The 19,728-nt window shown below is 30.6% G+C and overlaps 1 protein-coding gene across 2 annotated transcripts in view; it reads left to right on the top strand.

Annotated features, from left to right (window-relative positions):
* The first annotated feature begins 1,537 nt into the window (after positions 1–1,537).
* The window catches only part of LOC142317712 (uncharacterized), a 66,235-nt gene continuing 48,044 nt past the window's right edge, over positions 1,538–19,728 (top strand). The window contains exons 1-4 of one of the 2 annotated variants that reach the window (XM_075354262.1): positions 1,538–1,702; positions 6,793–6,913; positions 10,383–10,564; positions 16,832–16,969. In XM_075354262.1, coding sequence (XP_075210377.1) covers positions 10,554–10,564; positions 16,832–16,969 — 149 coding nt within the window. In that variant the 5' untranslated portion in view covers positions 1,538–1,702; positions 6,793–6,913; positions 10,383–10,553. Of the gene's footprint in view, positions 1,703–6,792; positions 6,914–10,382; positions 10,565–16,831; positions 16,970–18,512; positions 19,242–19,728 lie in introns of those variants that run through there. The other variant, XM_075354269.1, reaches the window with a different exon arrangement.

Here is a 19,728-nt window from a genome sequence, read left to right as displayed (position 1 = left end):
GAATATCGCTTGTTCAGAATATGGTAAACACACTTTAATACTGTGTTATTAAAGCAGTTACTTAAATATAAATAACTGCTTTCACATACAGTTTAACTAATTTACTGGTTATCCGTTCGGTTGTTAACAGCTATGTTTACAAACTACTCGTTCTTCATGATGTAAGGATATTAATTTTTATTTGGTAAAGGAACATGTTTGTAACTATTACTGTATTTTACAGCACAGTACTTAAATTTGTTACGCAATTAAGACAGTAATAAAGAAATTATGATCTGTAATTTTACCCTTTTAACAAACGATTTTCAGAAATTTTGCATGGTTAATTGTTTCTGGTATTTTAAGTTTGTGCTTTTAAATTCCTGTTGTATCATTTACAGAGCCATTATTATTATACTTTAAATTAAAATAGTTGATTTTACGGCACTTGTGCATTGTAGGCGGTACAGTTTGAAAAAAAATTCTCTTCCAACCTCGACTAAGTAACACAGTAATAAGACTTGATTATTTAAAGAATAACCCAAACGTTTTCTTCTTATAATTATAGATATATAAATTAACCAAACTTAACCTATACTCGCTTCGCTCGTTAATCTTGACCAATTAGCAGTAATGCTTTGATTATTTAAATAATAATAAATAATTGCAATAATTACCGAATTTATTATTTAAATACTTAAAACATTACTGTGGTAATTAGGCAAGGTTAGCGAGCGTAGGTTAAATTTGGTTAAATTATATTTATAAAATAAATAAATATAGATGATTATAAAAATGGTAATATAATGGTTATATCGGGTAATATTACAAATAACTCAAAAGTTTGCAATTTATTTCAGGCTAATATGTAAGCCACTGCGGTATCACCTAAAGTGCACAAGTGCTGGTCTTACTATTTAGTAAATCCTTGGTACTACAGTTTGTTTGTCGTGTTCTACTATGAAAGAACAGCTTTTTTTTTAAACTTAAGTAAAATGTTTTCTGAATTTTCAGAAATAAAGATATGACCATCTGAAAAAATGTATTATTTCTATTTATTTTTTATTTTGCTATTAACGATTTTCTACTGATACATTTAAACAACAGTCTCATTGTATATGTTGAAGAGTAATGATGATAAATCCCTTGTCGAAGTTCTACTAAGGATTTATCATTAAAAAAATCAATCTTTAAAATTCTGAACTTGGCTTTGTTAATCCAATAATAACATTTAAGTCTCTTTGCTATATAGAACCTTTGTTTTAAAAATTTTTCTCAATTTAACATTTATTATGTTCGTGTCCAAGATGTGTTAGTATGAAATTTACAGTTTTGTAACATGCCACAAAACTAAATTATGTTATCAATTTTTATTGAAAGTTATTTTAAAATGCCTTCAGTTTCCATCAGTAACACTAGCTCACATTTATTAAAACAGGAGCACCTAAGGATGGTCTTAAAGATAAATGAAAAGTTTTGAAATGAGTTTATAAAATTTATGTTAAATAATGGTCCTCATTAATTTGAGTTTTTTGTTTTACTTATTTATTTACAGGCAGCATCCTATTGTTATCATGCAATAATCTGTTGTCATGTTCCCTTGAAATATTGGAAAGAAGTATCTACAGAAGGATATTCGGAGAAGGTTATATTAGACTTCTTCTTCAATATGTTCTTCCAATTCCGCTTTATTGGAAAGACATATCTTTGCAACACTGGATTGGTAAGTGGAAGTTAGGTGTTGTTTAGCTTAAGACTGACCATTTAACAATAATCAGGTTTTCAGTTTGTAATGTGAAACTATAATCTCAAAATATTAAACTATTGAACCTGATGTAAACTCTATTAAGTGAATGGTTAATGTCTGTTCAGTTATTAAATATAAGATACCCACATAACATGATTATTTCATTAATTTATGTTTCACACCATGAGATTTTGTTATAAACAGGGTGTAAATTCATTCATCATTACAATTATTAAATAAAATAATTATAATGTGTATTTTTAAAGGTGTTATAAATTTTCAGAATCACCTGAATAAGTTTTGAATCCAAGAAACTGGGTTTTTAAAGAGGTTTTTTTTAAGTTTATAAAACTAGTTAAGTTTATAAATGTTTTCTTAAAAAAGGTTTTTTTTTATAAAAAATCATATTTTTTTAATGAACAGATTTGAGAAGATTTGTTTGCAATTTTAGTTGAACAGAACAATCTTTCATGAAATTAATACATGAAATTTTTTTAAATTTATTTATAGAATCTTTTATTTGAACTAAAGTGAGAAATTGACTGCCGTGATTATTGGATATTAGTAATTGTCAACAGGATGAGTATGCATGAAACTGTACTCAACATTACTAAAATGTGGTATTATCTTAGAAATAAATATTCATTGACAAACAGTTAGCAGGCTGATTTGTGCTATGTAATCGAGACTTTCATATTGTTTGCTAGCAGATTCCAGTGCTGATATTTTGACCTAAGTTACAGCGCTTTGGTTTTTGTAAGATTCCAGTATTGAATGAAATCATTCTACTCAGATTGGATTATTAATGTTATGATTCCAAAACACTACATACTGAAATATTTTCAACTTAGTGACGTGAAACGTCTTTAAAATCATATCTAAACATATGGATATCAGAACAGAAATTTGCAGCTTTACGAAAAGGTCTATATCGTTTTGCCTTAATAACTTACATGGTCAGCTCATTGATATGACTTTGAGCTTACATCACTGGTAGCTGGTTGGTGGGGAAGGGGCACAGCGCAGATTGGCCAAAACTGGCACTCGCTCAATTCAATTCAGTGTAGCTCATGACTTAGATATGATAGCGTGGTGATTCATGTGTTTATGTTTAGAGTTTGTTAAGATAGATTGATTTAAGTAATAGGTGTATTTTGGAGAATATTTGTGTGTAAAAAATTAAAGTAAACATGTAAAAAATGATAAAAATTCAATATGTCAGCCTCAGCCCATGCAAGAGCCAGCCAGAAATATAAATTATGCATATCATTGGAAATGGAAGGTTATGGATCACATACAGTGATCCATAACTTAGTGGTGGTTATGGATGTGTACTCCAATGTCCGGTGCCGAGTGAGTGAGTGAGACTGTTTCGGTAGCTTGCAAAGCTAGCACAGCGCGCTCAATGAACGATGCTGATGGCATGAGCACCTCTACCACTGCTGTACCCGAACTAATGGAAATAATTAGTGAAGATAATACATCTCTTCCATACATCTCTTGAAGACTTTCCCGTGTTGATGGATATCAACATCAGTCGAATTGATGCAATGCAGGACTATTGGCGTATAGTGGACAAACACTTCAAAACAGTATTTGAAAGCAATCAGTTTGGTCTATCTTGCAGTGTTTGTGATCGACTTTGTTTTGACAGAGATTTAATGCAGGTGAAAGCTTGTGACATTCTCTACAGACTAAATTCCCCGGCGAAAATGTAGCGGTATTTTGTTTATGTAGTACCTGTAGCAAGTTGATAGATGCTGATAAAATCCTTGATTGGTGCTTGAATTTTGTATACGTCAACTAATTTTGTATCTGTCTACGTTGACCAAACCTTCTATGGTACGAGTTTTTGCAGTCAGAGGTTCTGCAATCTATAGAAACCTACAAAACTTCACAAGCTGCAAAGAAATTATCATCGATGCCATTAGTCTGTGCAGCAAATCTGTCTTGAGAAAACATAACGTTGGCGATATATGCCTGGTGGATGTGAAAGTCAAAGATCTGTTTATCCTCGGTGCTATATATATATATCACAAAGTGTTATATCACAAAGATATTAAGCTATGTCTTTATCAATCGCTCTTGACCACACTTGGAGACTCTGATCGTTGCAATTTCAGAAATTATCTACAACACAACAGCTCCCCTGTTGAATTCATAAAGAATGAATTCAGACTCTACGTGCCCCCAGAACCAACAACAATGGGCAACATCACTATCGATTGTATGTTCACCAGGCATATTGATATTGATATTATGCCTTATGTCTCTTATTTCTCATATCACAGAACAATGTTGAACAGAATTGTCATAGAATATTAGTTAAAATAAATATCATGTACCATTTAGTGTCTGTTTTATGTTAAAATTAAATTTAGTATGCAGTTAGTGTCTCATTTTTATTTCAATCCAATATACTAAAAGTGACTCGCTGACATGCAGACCGACCAGTTTATCTGTAGAGTTGGCCAAAAGAAGGAACTAAAATTTTCCATTGGAGACTCTCAGTTTCAGTCAAAAAATAAGATGGTGGCTCTCCCATTTAACTCTACAGTAAAGTTGGTCGGTCTGTACCTTGGAGGAACTTTATCTAAGGTCTGTACATTTTATTTTAAACCAACAGCTGTACACCCCGACACAGCCCAGCCCACCCAATTTAAGTATTTTGAGATTCTGTGTGTGAATGATATGTTTAGGATATGTATGGTACTCATATATTGTTTTGGCGCAGGAATTGATTCATATTTTGAATCAAATGAAATTGAATTAAATGAAGTGGCCTCCAGTGATCATTCCCATTTATGCTTACTTTAAAAATATTATTTGGGTATAAAAATGGCTTTATTTAGAAACTAAAATGCTAATTTAATGTTTTACTGAAGTTATGCATTAAGAAATACGTTGTATGTTTATTTATTCAAATTTAATAAATGAAAAATCATATATGTCACTTTAAATGTAAAAGTGTTTTCCCTTGAAAACAGTGGGAGAATTTAGTTATCACATATAAACATTGGCAAAAAATTGACAGACTAGTTATTACAAAAAAAAACAAACTGTATTTTGATAAGGATTATTTTAGAGAGATAGTTCAGTTTACTAAACTGAGTGTGTTCTTAGTGTTGTTGGTGTTCTATTTCCACGTATGAAAAACTAATAATTTATCTGTTGCTGGTGGAGTGTTGAATAATGACTTATAAAGTTGCTTAGTGATTGTCCGAGGACTCTGTGGATCTTCAGTTACAGATGTGAAACCTGTTGAGTATCTTAGATGACTCATGACATTTAGTTAAAAAGAAGTTTGCCATCAAATATATTAATTAGTTTGTGATTAATATTTGGGTCACAAAACAAGTTTTTTTTGTGGATAAGGATAGTTAATTTATTAATACAAGAGGTGGCTGAAATGTAATGCACACTGGCACATAGTAGGAGAACATAATGTCATACAAAGCGACAGGCTCTGCCATCTTGTATTTTATTCCTCTACTACTAACATTCCAAAATTAGTTGGCCCATTTCCTGTCATTTTTTCTTGATTGCCATTTGTTATGGAGTTGAATATACCTGCTATGTCAACTCATTTACAACAGCAAACAGTTATTGAATTTTTAACACTGAAAAAGTAAATGCTAGTGACATTATTGTTATCTAAAAGCTTATGATGATGAAATTGTTGATTGAAATATTATGAGTAGCGGGCAGCATAATTTTTCACATCAAAAGTTGGTAAAACGAATATTAAGGATGAACATGAACCTTGCAGTGATAAAGCGAATATTGAGAATGAATCGTGTAGTTTTTGTGATTGAGATTCAAAGAACACATCACTATCCGGTTTGTATGAGGAGGACACATTATTGTACAACTGGGCTGCTGTACAATTTGTTTGCGATGGATCCCATGCAACCTCATGAAAAAAAGATCAGACATCAACGAAAGGAATTTTATCAACAGTCTCTAAAACGTTATTGTGATGAAGGATTGTGACAAAGGATGACTTCCTTTTCAGTATTCTGACAAGAGACAAAACTTGGGTGCATCATTATGTTCCAGAAGAAAAATGACAAAGCATGGAATACTGCGGCTATGGTTCGCCACAATAAAAACAACCTTCTACAAAATAATTCTCTAGACAGTGTTCTGCAATTCCAAACACTTGTATGTGACTGACTACCTGGAAGTTGAATTGACTGTAAATTCTTTGTGATATATATATACACATATGTATATATATATATATAGAGGTGTTAAATAAAACCCATTTGGATACATGTGTCATGTTCATATCCATGGATTCAATAATTCTGCAACAATAATGCTTGGCCATGCAGATCACGTGCAACTGCTGATGTTCTTGTAAAGTTGATATTTGAACTTATTCCATACCTTCCATCCTACCAGATTTGTTGTCCTGAAATTTTCACCAATTTCTTCAGTTGAAGAGGAATATTAAGGGTATTCATTTCACCATGGATGATGAACTGAAAGGGGCAATGAGGTTGTGGATTAAGGAAGAACTGCCAACATTCTTCATTAGCGGAATGAGAAATATGGAACCGTCGGGAGAAATGTGTAAGTGTGAATACATGGAAAAATAAATTAAGTTTTTGTAGCAATTTAAATGTATTTTTATGTAATATTTGTTACATTTGACTATCTTTTTCATTGTTTGTTATGAGCGACTGAACATTACATTTCAGCCACCACTCATATTGAACTGTGCTAGAAGAAAAACTGAAAAGAAAGTATGGATGCTTCTTTTAAAATATTTTCTCATGATAATAATGTACTCTAAATATGAATTTACTGTAGACAAACATTTTTTTAAATGTTTTTAATCTTTGTATTGATTGATTAATTTTCTTTTATATTTTAATTTAAAAAAAAATAATTTAATAAATTATTGTTCTATATATAGGAGTAAAGCTGTTTTTTTCTAGATTAACTTTAGAAGAAATTTAATGTTAGTAAGTATTAATTTTCATGTATTATTGTAAAATTTCTTGTTAATCTTAACTTACTGATACTAATTACTTTTCTTTCATATTTGTTTGATTTAGCAGTTGGGTTTTACAAAGATCCTCCAGAAGACTGTTCAAAAGACAATATTGTAGAATTGTTAGATTTAATTGTGAATCATGGCTGCGGACAATCTCATCTTGCTCTTAAAGTTAAAAAAAGGTAAAAGACTACTCAGTAATGCCACAAGTTACCATTAATTTTATAATCGTAAATATTGTATTTTGAAAGAATTAATAAATTGAAAAAATTTACTTCTTTCATTGTTAATTTATATGCTTGGGGTCTGTTCAAAAAGCATCTGATCATATTTTTCTTGAAAAAAAATTTGAATGAAGAGTTATAAGACTTGGTAGAGCAGAGCACTAGTACCGTAACATGTACATTAGTAATACATGTACATAGTAATGACCTGAATGTAATAATGGATGTGTTCCATTATTACATTCTAATAGTAGTAGAGGCTGATATCTATTATAACTTTCTTACAAATCTTCCTTCTTGCATTAAGAAGATTAGTTTGGGCTATCTTCCTGAGATCCTCTAGGTTGGAATGGTGAACTTTCCTTTCAGCATTACTTAGAGTAATTCATAATAAAAAATTACACTCTTTAATCTTAAGGTGAGTTCCCCTTTTAGCACTGCTATGACCACCGATGTGTAGAGAAGAAAGATATTTTTCACCAGATTATAGACAACTTTTTTCAGTAACAGTTTTTTGTTTTTCTCCATTTATTGTTATTGATATGGAAGAGAGCTTTTCAGTGCCTTAGTTTTAATTTCTGATTTTACCCTATTAATTGCATTCTCTAATCTATCTTGTGCAGATGTAACTTGTCATTTTGATAAAAAGTAATGATTCGTATAGTTTAAATAAATTTTAATTTGCAAGTGGTTAAAAGAGCAAAATATTAAAGACAAAAAGCATTAATTTGCCTAAAATCAAAAATCATATTAATATTATGATATGAAAACTAAAAATTGTTATAAATTAAGTGTTATAAAATTGGTATAAATATTAAATTATGATTGATTTAAAAAAATGAAAATGTAATGATAAGCATACATTATAAACAAGTATTATTTTATTTTATTTTCAATGAAATGGATCAATAACAGTCAAACTGAATAGAGTCCGAAGAACCTGAGTCTTTGAACCTTTGAATCCTACCTAGTTCAGAGTATTTGGTATAGTAGTTTGTAAAAAAAAAAATTATTACTATTGCTCAAGAGTCAGTGACCTGAACTTCTGACATATATACCACATGACCATGGCACACATCTTGAAATTATGTAATGAAGAACCAAGTAATAAAGGATTTATGCCTATTAATCTACCATGCAGTATGTGCCAGTAGAAAGAATGGAAAGTCAAGAATGGCAGTGGGAAGCCTTCTGTCATATAAGCAACAATAACTGAAGAAAAATATAAGAAACTGTATCTGAGAAAAGTAGTTCACATTTTTATAGAAATTAAATTTCCTTATCGATTTTATTAAAATTATACTTAAGAAAAAAATTCATGAAATTTTCTTCGAGGAAAGTTGTGACTTATGATTTTGAAACGCTGGTAGACTTTGTGTTGGGCTGAGGCTAAACTCACAGGTTAACATGGTCAGCCTGTCAACCTGTGAATTTCATTTAACAGAAAAACCGTTCAGGAGGAGTGTCTTAATAGGCAGTCAGACTGTCTTTTATTTTATGTAGAGGATTCTTAGAATTAATAATATCCTGATTAACAGTAATATTTTAATGAAATCATTAACAAATTTTAAATAATGTATCATTTTATTTTAGTTGTATGACAAATTAGATTTTCTAAATATTTTCAAATAAAATAATGCTGAGTTCGCAAACTACTGATGATCATCCTAAAAGAAATTCCACGCATTAAAACAAAATAGTTTTTTGAAGAAAGGTTTACCTCCCAAATGAAAATGAATGTGGTGAAAGGAATGATTAAATTGGTAAATCAGTTTATTTTGTTAATCTTTCTGTATTTAATTATTTTGAGTTTGTCTTTTTTAATAAAAAAATATGATGAAATGAAGCTGTTTTTAGATAACTGAGTAAAAATTCCTTAAATTTTTAAAAATAAAGCGAAACATAGATTTTAACCATTTTCAAGGTTCCGTAACCCTTTCAGTGATGAATGAGTAGTATAATTTTAAGTTATCAGTTCAATTCTCTTTGGACAGTTATCAGTTCAATTCTCTTTTTTATATAAATAAGTGAGCTAAGTTTTATCACGTTACAAACCCAAAATATAGTATGAGGATGGAAAATGACATCTTTTATGTGAAAAAAATTAAGATTGATATTAATTACAAATTTATCAATTTCAGGTATTTTTTATGTGATTTTTTAAATTTGGTAAGTTATTGTTAGACTGTAAGTAAAAGAGATAATCTACTAAATTTCATTCATAATTTGTTAGGGTAGTTAAAGAACTTTATATTTGTCGTAACTGTTGTACTATTGTTGTTAATACAAGACTGTGGTTAAAAATGTTAAGATTAGCAGTCATGCTAATGTCCTTTGTCAGTGGGACTGAATTCTGGTTTTCAATATTTTTTTTTGTCTTCAGTTATTTGACTGGTTTGATGATTCCCTATCTATGATTCCCATGATTCCATGATTCCCTATCTAGTGTCAGTTTTCAATATTTAACTACCTGTAAATAAATCCTGACGATTAAATTTTGTTTTGTATGTAATCACTGATTATTATTATTAATGTTGTGGATGTGATTACCTTGATTATTATCTGTTTATTACTGACGTTTATTATTATTGTTTTAACTGTTGTCATTATTGTTATTATTCTGATTATTATTGTGAGTTGTTTATTATTATTATTATTATTACTATTGTCATCATTATAATTATTATTATTGATTTGTCTTGTTTATTTATGTTCTTACATTAATGAATTGAAATTATATAAACATTTTCAATTGTCAGTCTCTCAATATCCTAATCGAGCCACTACACAATAATATTTATATGGAAGTATTTTTTTAAAAGTTTTTCAACAGCAATATGTGAAATCAAAATGAATAGTAGGTTTTGAAAGATGTACTAATTGAAAACTTGGTTGATTGAGAGAAAATAGAATGGAAAGATTTTAATTTGAGAAATTCATTAGAGTATAAAATTCAAACAGACTATGTTTGATTATGAATGGATAAGATAAAAGTAGCAAAAAGTGAATAAAATTAGACAAGTGTATCAAAAGCTTGATGGCTAAAAAAATAATTTGTTTGCGGCAAGTTTTTACCTGCTGTGCATACTTCATGTGGTTGTTTTAATTTGGTTTATTATGCTATAGTTGAATTTCTAAGATCTTTTAAGTTAGAGTGAAAACATTCATCATAATAAAATTACTTTATTATTAATTTATAAAGACAAAAGAAGATACTTAGTGGGGTAGGTCAGTTAGTACAGATTTATTAATTTTCATGGAAGTTTTTTTAATTTATTACTATAATTTATTCTACAAGATAGTAGCTTTTATATAAAATGTTAAATTTTTAAATTGGGTTATAAGTGTGTGTACATTGTGTATCATGTAAAACTAAAAAGATTTTTAAACTGGTAGCCATATTAATCTATTAATTTCTTTTTTAAAGGTTTATACAAATTTTAATATATGTCCAGGAGTGTTTGATGTCACAGTCCCAGCAATGAATGATTCAGTACTGTTGTCAGCTCCTAATGCTAAGAGATGACGTATTTAAGCAAGTTTTCAAGCACTCTTAGAACAACTGGTTGAATTATCTAATGGCAAGGAACCACTGGTTATGTGGCCATGGTAAAATGAGATTTTGATTTTAATCATACTTTTAAATTTTAAGTGAATAAAGTAAGTTGAATTTTCTTGAAAAATATTTAATCTGAATAATTCTGTTGAAAAATTTTTAATTTACATTATTATGGGAAGTAATGAACAAAATCTCATACGTTTTTTGTTCAAAACAGTTTTTTCAAGTTGTAGATCTTTTTATTCTACAGAGATTGATTAATTTACTGGATTTATTTAATTTTGTTTTTACAGTAAATTTTCAGTACAAAGTAGAGCATGAATGGTATATGGTCCCAATAGAGCCTTTATTTAACAAGTCCCCCACTACTTAATTTTGTCTAAATGATTTGCATCAGTCCAAATCTTGTTTAGAAAATATAAGGAGATAATTTTGTCAGTTAAAATTAAAATTGTAAATAAAATGAGGTCAGTGATGATTGATTATTTTGACATTTAAAAGAAAAGGTTTCTGTTGCATTTTACATCTTTCATTGTCTTAATGTACTAATCAGGTCAAACTTGATCTTGAGGTGCTTTGATCATGTGTGTGTATATATATATATATATATATATATTAAATTTTATTAACATAAACCACCTAGTAGAGATTATCAAGATACTACGTATTTTATCTCAATTTTATCATGAAAGTACTTTAGTGGAATTTTGTATCTTCAGTCACGATTGAATAATAAACTGAATAATTAAACTGCATATTAAAAAGACACTAAAAATGTTAAAAATTAAAAATACTGAAATAAACCAAGCACAAGATCTATTGTTTGTTACATTAGTGCAATATTATAGTGAAAATTGTGTACTAATTTATTATGCGAGTGTTGCTATTGGTTGCTGTTTTTATAATACTGTCTTCCTCAAACACTCCCCTAATGGTTTATCAAATTGAAATTTTTGTTTTTATTTACGTATGTAATATTTTTTAATATATTTACTCTTTTGTCATCTTTATTAAATTTCTAATATTTCTAAATTTGTGTAATATCAGAAATAGAATGTTTAATTCTTTACTAAATGGTTTGGCATATTAGATAAACCTAATTTATTACTTTTGTAATTTGTATAACGTTCAAGGAATTTTGTTTGAAAGGATCTATTTGTCTTTCCTATGGGTTGTGCGACATCCCATTGTGACCTTTAATCAATTTTAAACCTTCCCTCTGTTATATCATATCCAAAATAATAGATAAAATTCTTAGGAATAAAATAAATTTACCTAATGCATTTAATGTAAAAAAATGATTACAAGTTAATAAATAAATTAAACAACTTAAATTTAAATAAAGAAACTAGAATGGTTTGTTTCATTCATAATGAAACTAAATGGTTAGTTATGATATAACTAACATGTATCCTAGTATACCTATAGACCATACTATAAAAATAATAAAAAATAATTTAAAAAGTAACCCAAGAAGATGCAAAATTTATTAATGGTATCGTCACTATTATAAGAAATATATGTCAACAAAACTATTTTGAATTAATAACAAATATTATACAAATAAAAAATCTTAACCTGTGTGGGATTTCCACTATCAGCTATTATGTTAGATATATATTTACAGGATTTTGAGAGTAAATTAATACGTATCACTTGTACACATAAAGTTTTAATTTACGTACTCATTATCATCTATAGTATTATATAAAGAGGAAAAGGAGTTTTTTTGTTTGTTTGGGATAAACAAAAAAACCACTTGATCAATTGCAAGCAAATTTTTACCCATGTTTCTTGGTTCAATTGAGAAGGTTTTTATGTATATTTCACCTTAAAAAAAGATATGTATGTAATAGTGGTGATTTGCCGGTGGAATCACAAACTTTATTGAATTGAAATAATGAACTGTGAACTGTGAGTCTCTTATCACTCTTTGAGCTGGGTTCGAACTGAATGGTTCTAATATTGCAAAAATAATAGAATTAAATTTACGTTAAATAAAATAATCTTAGGTGCTAGCCAAAAGTTTGGGGAATTTTACCATAAAAATAAAATAGCTTACCATAACTTATAATTTCCACTGTCTCCTTCAAAGTATATTCAATGCCCGTTGGCATTGATACAGTGATCCCAGTGTTTTTCCCATGATTCCATGTTTCCCTGGAAGTCTGCAGGTGTAAGTGTTCGAAGCACGTTCTATGTTTCTTCCTGAAGCTCCTCAATTGTGTTAAAACAATGACCTTTCAACTGAAATGTTATTTTTGAAAAGAGAAAAATGTCGCACAGGGCAAGGTCAGGCGAATAGGGTGGGTGGGGAATCACTACCGTCTTTTTGGAAGCCAAGAAATTCCGAATAGCTAGCGATGTGTTGTCATGGTGCAAAACCCAGCTTTGTTACCCCACAGTTCTGAATGTCTGCGCCTAATGCTTTCACGTAACCACTTCAAAACTTCACAATTACAATACATTGACAGTATGACCAAGAGGAACAAATTCCTTATGGATAATGTCTTTGATGTTGAAAAAACAATCATCATGGACTTCATGTTGCTGTGAACTTGGCGTGCTTTTTTTGGCCGCGGTGAACTTGGCGACCAGGTGTTTCAGGTGAACTTGGGGGACTTCCATAGTTTTAGTGTCATACCCGTACACCCATGTCTCATCACCGGTTATGATGTTGGAGATGAAGTTAGGGTCATCTCTTGCTGAATTTTTCAGTTCACTACAGACAGCTACGTGATTTGTTTCTGGTCGCTGTTCAACAGTCTCGGTACGAATTTTGTAGCAATGCATCACATGTTCAGATTGTCCGACAAGATGCGTTGCACAGACCCATATGACATTTGTACAATTGCACAAACATCATGGATTGTTTGTCTACGATCTGCAACAATAGCCTCTTGCACTTTCACGATGTTTTCCGGTGTTGCGCTTGTTGATGGTCTTCGTGAACGCTTATCGTCATCAACTGTCGTTTGTCCATCTTTAAATCGTTTGTACCACAAAAAAGTTTTACTTTTACTCATAGCATTGTCACCAAATGCTTCCACAAGCATGCGATGGGTTTCTGCACCAGTTTTTTAAGCATGAAGGAAAATTTGATACAGGTTCTTTGCTCTTTAAAATCTGCCATTTAGATCTTTGCCAAAGCAGTAAAACACAGCATTACACAACCGCACGAAAGCCAACAATGCAGCCTCTCATTGTCATAGCTGTTGGAACACTGATTCACAAAGAGTATTGTTAGCCACATCTAGCGGCAGCAGGTTGTACCAGCAATGGTTCATGCGCAAAATTCAAATTCCTGAACTTTTGGGTAGCACGTCGTGTATCTATATATATAAATGAATGTTTGTTCGTCCCATATGCATTCCTATGCCATTCATCCAATTGTGATGAAACTTTGGTGAGTTGTTGTGGACATGCCTGCAAAGATTTCTGAATTAATTTGAACCCGCTAGGTGCTGCTGGGGGTCCAGATATTTTGAAAGATTGTATTTATGGTCTGATGTGGCTCTTATTCAGCATATATGTTAGTTATGTGAAAATATTTTTGCAAAAAATGGATCTGCTAGGATTGAGATATTTCAAAAAATTTATTTATTGTCTGATTTGGCTCATTCAGAATACATATTAGTTGCGTGAAAAAAAAAATTTTTTTGCAAAAAATGGACCCGCCAGGTGGCATTGGGATTGAGATATTTAAAAAAAATGTATTTATGGTTCAATTTGGTTCATATTCAGAATATATTACTTACATGGAAAAAAATACCTCTGAAAAAATGGACCTGTTAGATTGTGCTGGTGTTGAGGTGATTGGAAAAATTTGCATTTATGGTCTGATTTGGTTCATTTTCAGAATATATATGAGGGTTATTTTTTTTTCAAGGTCTGATCGGTCACAAAATTAAAACCACAGTGAAAATAAAAAATTTTTTATTTGTAACAAGTACTTACATAGTTGCGCTATTTTTCTACACAGTCGCCATTCCGTTTTAGACATTTGTCGTAGCGTGGTACCAACTTTCCAATACCTTCGTTGTAGAACGGAGCCGCCTGTGTTTTCAGCCATGTTTCTGCGCTGGTCTGCAGCTCGATGTCTGTGTCAAAATGTTGTCCTCCTAACCAGCGTTTCATGTGAGGAAAGAGGTGAAAATCGGATGGAGCCAAGTCCGGGCTGTATGGTGAGAGATCAAACACTTCCCAACGAAATCACTGCAGGAGCTTCTTTGTTACAGTTGCAGAGTGTGGCCGAGCATTGTCATGGAGAAAGATAATGCCTGATGACAACAATAATCTCCGCTTATTCTGAATTGCCCTTCGTAGACGTTGAAGAATCATGCAGTATGAGGCTGCAGTGATGGTCGTTCTATGTTCCATGAATTCCAACATAACTCCATTCCGGTCCCAGAACAGAGTAGCCATACAATTTCTGTTGGAGAAGGTTCGCTTGAACTTCTTTGGTTTACTGGGAGAATGAGAATGCATCCACTGTTTGGATTGTTCTTTTGTTTATTCAGTTTCGAAATGGACCCATGTCTCGTCCCCTGTGACAATTTTGTTCAAAAAATCTTCTCCTTCATTGTGGTAGTGCTGGAGAAACTTTAGGGAGGCTTCCATTCTCATTGTTTTGTGATGGTCGGACAGCATCTTGGGAACCCATCTCGCACACAGTTTGCAGTACTGAAGTCTTTCACACACAATGGTGTAGAGAGCTGACCTTGAAATTTCAGGAAACTAATCACTCAATACAGAAATTGTGAACCGACGATTTTCTCGAATTGCCTCATCCACTTGCCCAATGAGATCATCGGTTGACACTCGCTTCCTTCCCTGGCCTGCATCATGAACATCTGTACGTCCTGCTTTAAAGTTCCTGCACAATTATCGTACTTTGCTGTCACTCATTGAAGTTTCACCGTACACATTACTTATTCGTCGATGAATTTCAGCTGCATTACACCCCTCAGCCTGAAGTAATCGAATTACCGCACGCACTTCACGCTTGGCAGGAGATGCTATTGTTGTAGACATGTTTACGTGCTAGCTGCGTGTTCAGAACTAAATGAAGTGATGCGGCGTGATTGAAGGCCATATTAGAGACGCTGCGCAACACATATGCGCAAAGGTTCAACCGATTTTTGCGCAGGTTTTTATTTCATGACCAATCAGACCTTGAAAAAAATAACCCTCGTATTAGTTGAAAAGAAAAATGTTTGCATAAACTATACCTTCTAGGTGGTGCTGGTGTTGAGATATTTACGAAACAAAGAAATATACAAATAGACTTTCTTCTTCTATATATATATATATATATATATAAGGCAGTGTTTGTATGTGTGCTGTAGACTAAAAAACTATTGGACTAATTTATGCGCGAGGAAAAAGGGAAAGGGGAAAGAGGAGAAAGGGAAAGGGGACTTATTGGGAAATAGGAAACAGGGAATCAGGGAAGTATAGAAACAGGAAAATAGAGAAAATGTGCATATTATTATGATCTTAGGATTTTAGTCAATTCTTAAGAATTTTTTGACTACTATTTATTTTAAACTTTTGTCTGATTTTAAAAATGCATGAAAAAATTTTTTTTTACTGAAAAGTTACTTTTATTTCAGTTTAAAAATTTTTAAACTGAAAAAACTGAAATAAAATAAAATTTTTTAAAATGTTTAGAAAAAAAAGAAGAAAAAAGATAAAGCAATTTATATGTATATTAATGGCTACTGTACTTAAGAATTTGGTAATGGGACAACCACTGAGAGTTTTTTGAACTAATAAAAAATGTTTAAAATAATTTTAGGCAAACTTAAAAAATAGTTAATAAATTATTCAGTTAACTCTAAAAATGCATTACAATACATTTATGTAGAAATGGATTTTAAGTTTTTGATAGTATTAGATGTTATAACAAGGGAAGGTATAATATAGTAATTGTGCCAAAAATCACTTTTCAACTTTTTCCTTTTTGTTTAACTCAAGGAGTTAATGAAATGTAGGGGAAAAAACAGTAGTAATTCTGTTGTATATATTTTTGTTAGCACCCACTTTTGTTAATAATACAGGAACTGGAACAAAAATTTTTCATGGAAGTTTAGTGATTCTAAAATCCTTGTGGAGAGTGTATAGGATCTTTTTATGATAAAAAAGAATTATAAATTGTATTTTAAACTGACAAGATTTTAAATTGTATTTTCTTACTATTTAATTTATTAACATTCAGGAAATTTCTTCTATCATGATAGTCATAAAGTCACAAAATCATCTTTTGAATACTGAGCACTTTTTATTATTATTTTTGTTTCCTTTTAATGTTCCAGGTTGGCTATATTAACTGAACTTCTTAATGCACATCCTGATATTATGAATGAGAAGCATTATCTAAATTTACTACAGTTTTTATTAGAACAGATGATGTCACAGAAGGCTTCTTCAGTTATCTTGGACCATTGTTGTAGGTAAGCTGTGAAGTTGTTAAATTGTGGTGAGGGTATAAGTTCTTATTTAAAAAAAAGAACTTGGTAAGTCTTGGATAAGATTTTAAAGTGACTTTAAAATCTAAAGTCTATTCAAAATTCTAAATTTAGAAAAATACCGCATCAATATGTTTTGATACTGCTGCAGGAAGCTTTTGTCAGTGTAAACTACTTAAACTTCCCTATTTAAAAAAAATGGGATTGTATGGAACTGAAGTACTATTTTAGGTATTTTTACTTTAGTTCAAGCAGTTGTTTATCTAACAGAAATTAAACCTACTCTGTACTTGACTTTCTCAGTTTTCTGTGAAGTGACACAATAAAAAAAGTATAGATGAACACAAATTGTGCACAGCTTCTTGCATTGCTTCTTTAAAAAGGCGTTTTGGCAATGATAGGTTACTGTAAAACTAAATTAAAATACATAAAATTAAATATACGTGTTTTTTCTGTTATACTGCACATGTGTGTAATGAACTTGCCAAAATGATTTATTACTGGAGCCTAAATATGTGTATTTGGTTTTGTAGAAAAATCAGTTCAGAGGGTTTCTTTATATGTAAATAATAATTCAACATATATAAATAAAATCAAATAAGCACATGACCCTATTCACAACATTTGGTTTTTCTTTGAATTTTTTTTATAAAACAATACCAAGAAATTTACACCCATATACATATCTTACTTTCAGTGATTTTAAGTGCCCATTTAGATGCAGGATAGGGTTTGGGGTTTATATAAGAAAAAAAAAAAATATGACTACTGTGTGTATTGCTTCCACTGGTTTTGTGCTTAATTGTGATATTTATGTTGGGGTTTTAAATTGCAAAGGTACTACTCTCTAGGTTATTTTTTGCATCTGATTATTTTTGTGTTTCCCAAAAAAATTATTCTGTATTGAATTTTCTGTGGGAAGGGAAGCATTCTGTGTAGTTGCACAGAATAAATATATGAAGAATATCATGATATCTGTAGGTAAAAATATATCATGACGAATAAAAGAGGTGTTTCATAAATTTTCAAAATCAAAAATTTCAAAAAAGGGTGAGATGATATTTTAATATCTTGCTTGCAAATGAATCTATTAGATCTATTTCTTGTTGACCCAGCATTAGTTAAGAGATAAAGGTGGTTTACTAAATGTAATAAATTTTAGTTTAATATGTAGTTTGTGGCTACTATTAACAATAATATATTAACAATAATTATAACATTGTAACAAGAATGGTACTGATGTAGCTGACCAACTCTGTAGTTATTATTCTTTTCAGAAAAAGACTATAAAATGATGGAAAAGATTATTTTTCATTGATATGTTTTCAGTAGCTATGCAGTACTTAAAGAGATAACCAACAGAATAATGTTTTTAGTTGATTTTACAATGGCTCTGGTTCCAGACTGAATCATGACCAAGGCCTCCTTCCGTCAACAGTAGTATGGACTGCTTGTTATTTTGCAGTTTACATTCCACAAAAAGAAAGTAATAGATGTTACTGTAAATTATGCTCTGATAAAGGATTGAAGAAAACTAAAAAAAGGAAAAGAATTCAGATTCTGGTACCAGGAATGTGAATTCAGTTTCTTTCCTGTGTTTCATCGATTATCACTCTTTTTGTGACATGATTTTTTTTAATAATTATTATGAAGTGAGTTTATCAACAGCAGTTGATAAAAATAATAAAATGGAGTAGTTTTAAAGATTGATACACATTGGATAGATATGGATGAGGTTAGAAGGTACAGGACGATATTAGACAGACTGATATCAAAATGTAGCAGTTGATAGCAGCAAAATATGTTTCATATAAGAACTGAAATTAATAGAAAGTGCGAAATTACAAAGAGAGATGGGTGGAGGACAAGGTCTGCAGTGAAGAATGTAATTACAGTTAACATATATCTAGCTTGAGAAAGGCATCTAAACTTACTTGGGGAGAAAAAAGAAGTGATGATTTAGAGGAGACTGTATTACAGTATGCATTTTACAGAGCGTTGAATGTCTTTAAAAATAATAACCTATAGGAATTGGTGATATACTTTCTGAATTATATGCTATCTGAAGGAGAACTGAATAGATTATACACTGTCATATAGAAAAGAGACTTTAGATGTGGTTTCAATTTCAATAAAAGCATTATTTATATTGTCCAAAAGAAAAGAAGGGATAAAAGAAAAATTATTTATAATTTTTACAAGAATTGTAAAGTTATAAGAGTAGGAATTGAGGAAAGGAAAGCTGCACTTAAGTAAGGTGAGTGAAGAATGTAGAATGCCTCCTTTACTTTTTAATATGTATAAAATATTTGTGTATTTCTGTTTTAATATATATTTGTAGGTTAATGAAATATGAATATTTTTATATGTCTGTTAATTGGATATAGCAGTAGACTAATTATTAGGAAAAAGTTGAGAGCAGAGTACATCTCCAGGAACAAAAAAATAAAAACATTTTTCAAAGATATTGTTATTTTGTGTGAAATTAGTATAGAGTTAAAAATAATCAATCACTTGATTGGTAGGGAAGAGATTCAATTTGAAAGTAACTCAGATAAAACAAAGCTAATGAAATATGACATAAAGAAGGATAATGAAGCGTTAAATATTAAGGTAGGGAACAATGTACATTGCAGAATCTAGACTGCTGTTACAAGTGGTGTACAAAATAAAGAAAATGCCAAAAGCAGCACCCTTACACATGCCAAGAGAGCTTTTATAAAGAAATAATGATCTGGTATCAT

Source organism: Lycorma delicatula, chromosome 1 (assembly GCF_047948215.1).
Source record: "Lycorma delicatula isolate Av1 chromosome 1, ASM4794821v1, whole genome shotgun sequence".
NCBI lineage: Eukaryota > Metazoa > Arthropoda > Insecta > Hemiptera > Fulgoridae > Lycorma > Lycorma delicatula.
Note: the sequence above shows the minus strand (reverse complement) of the source record. Positions and strands in the feature narration are given on the sequence as shown.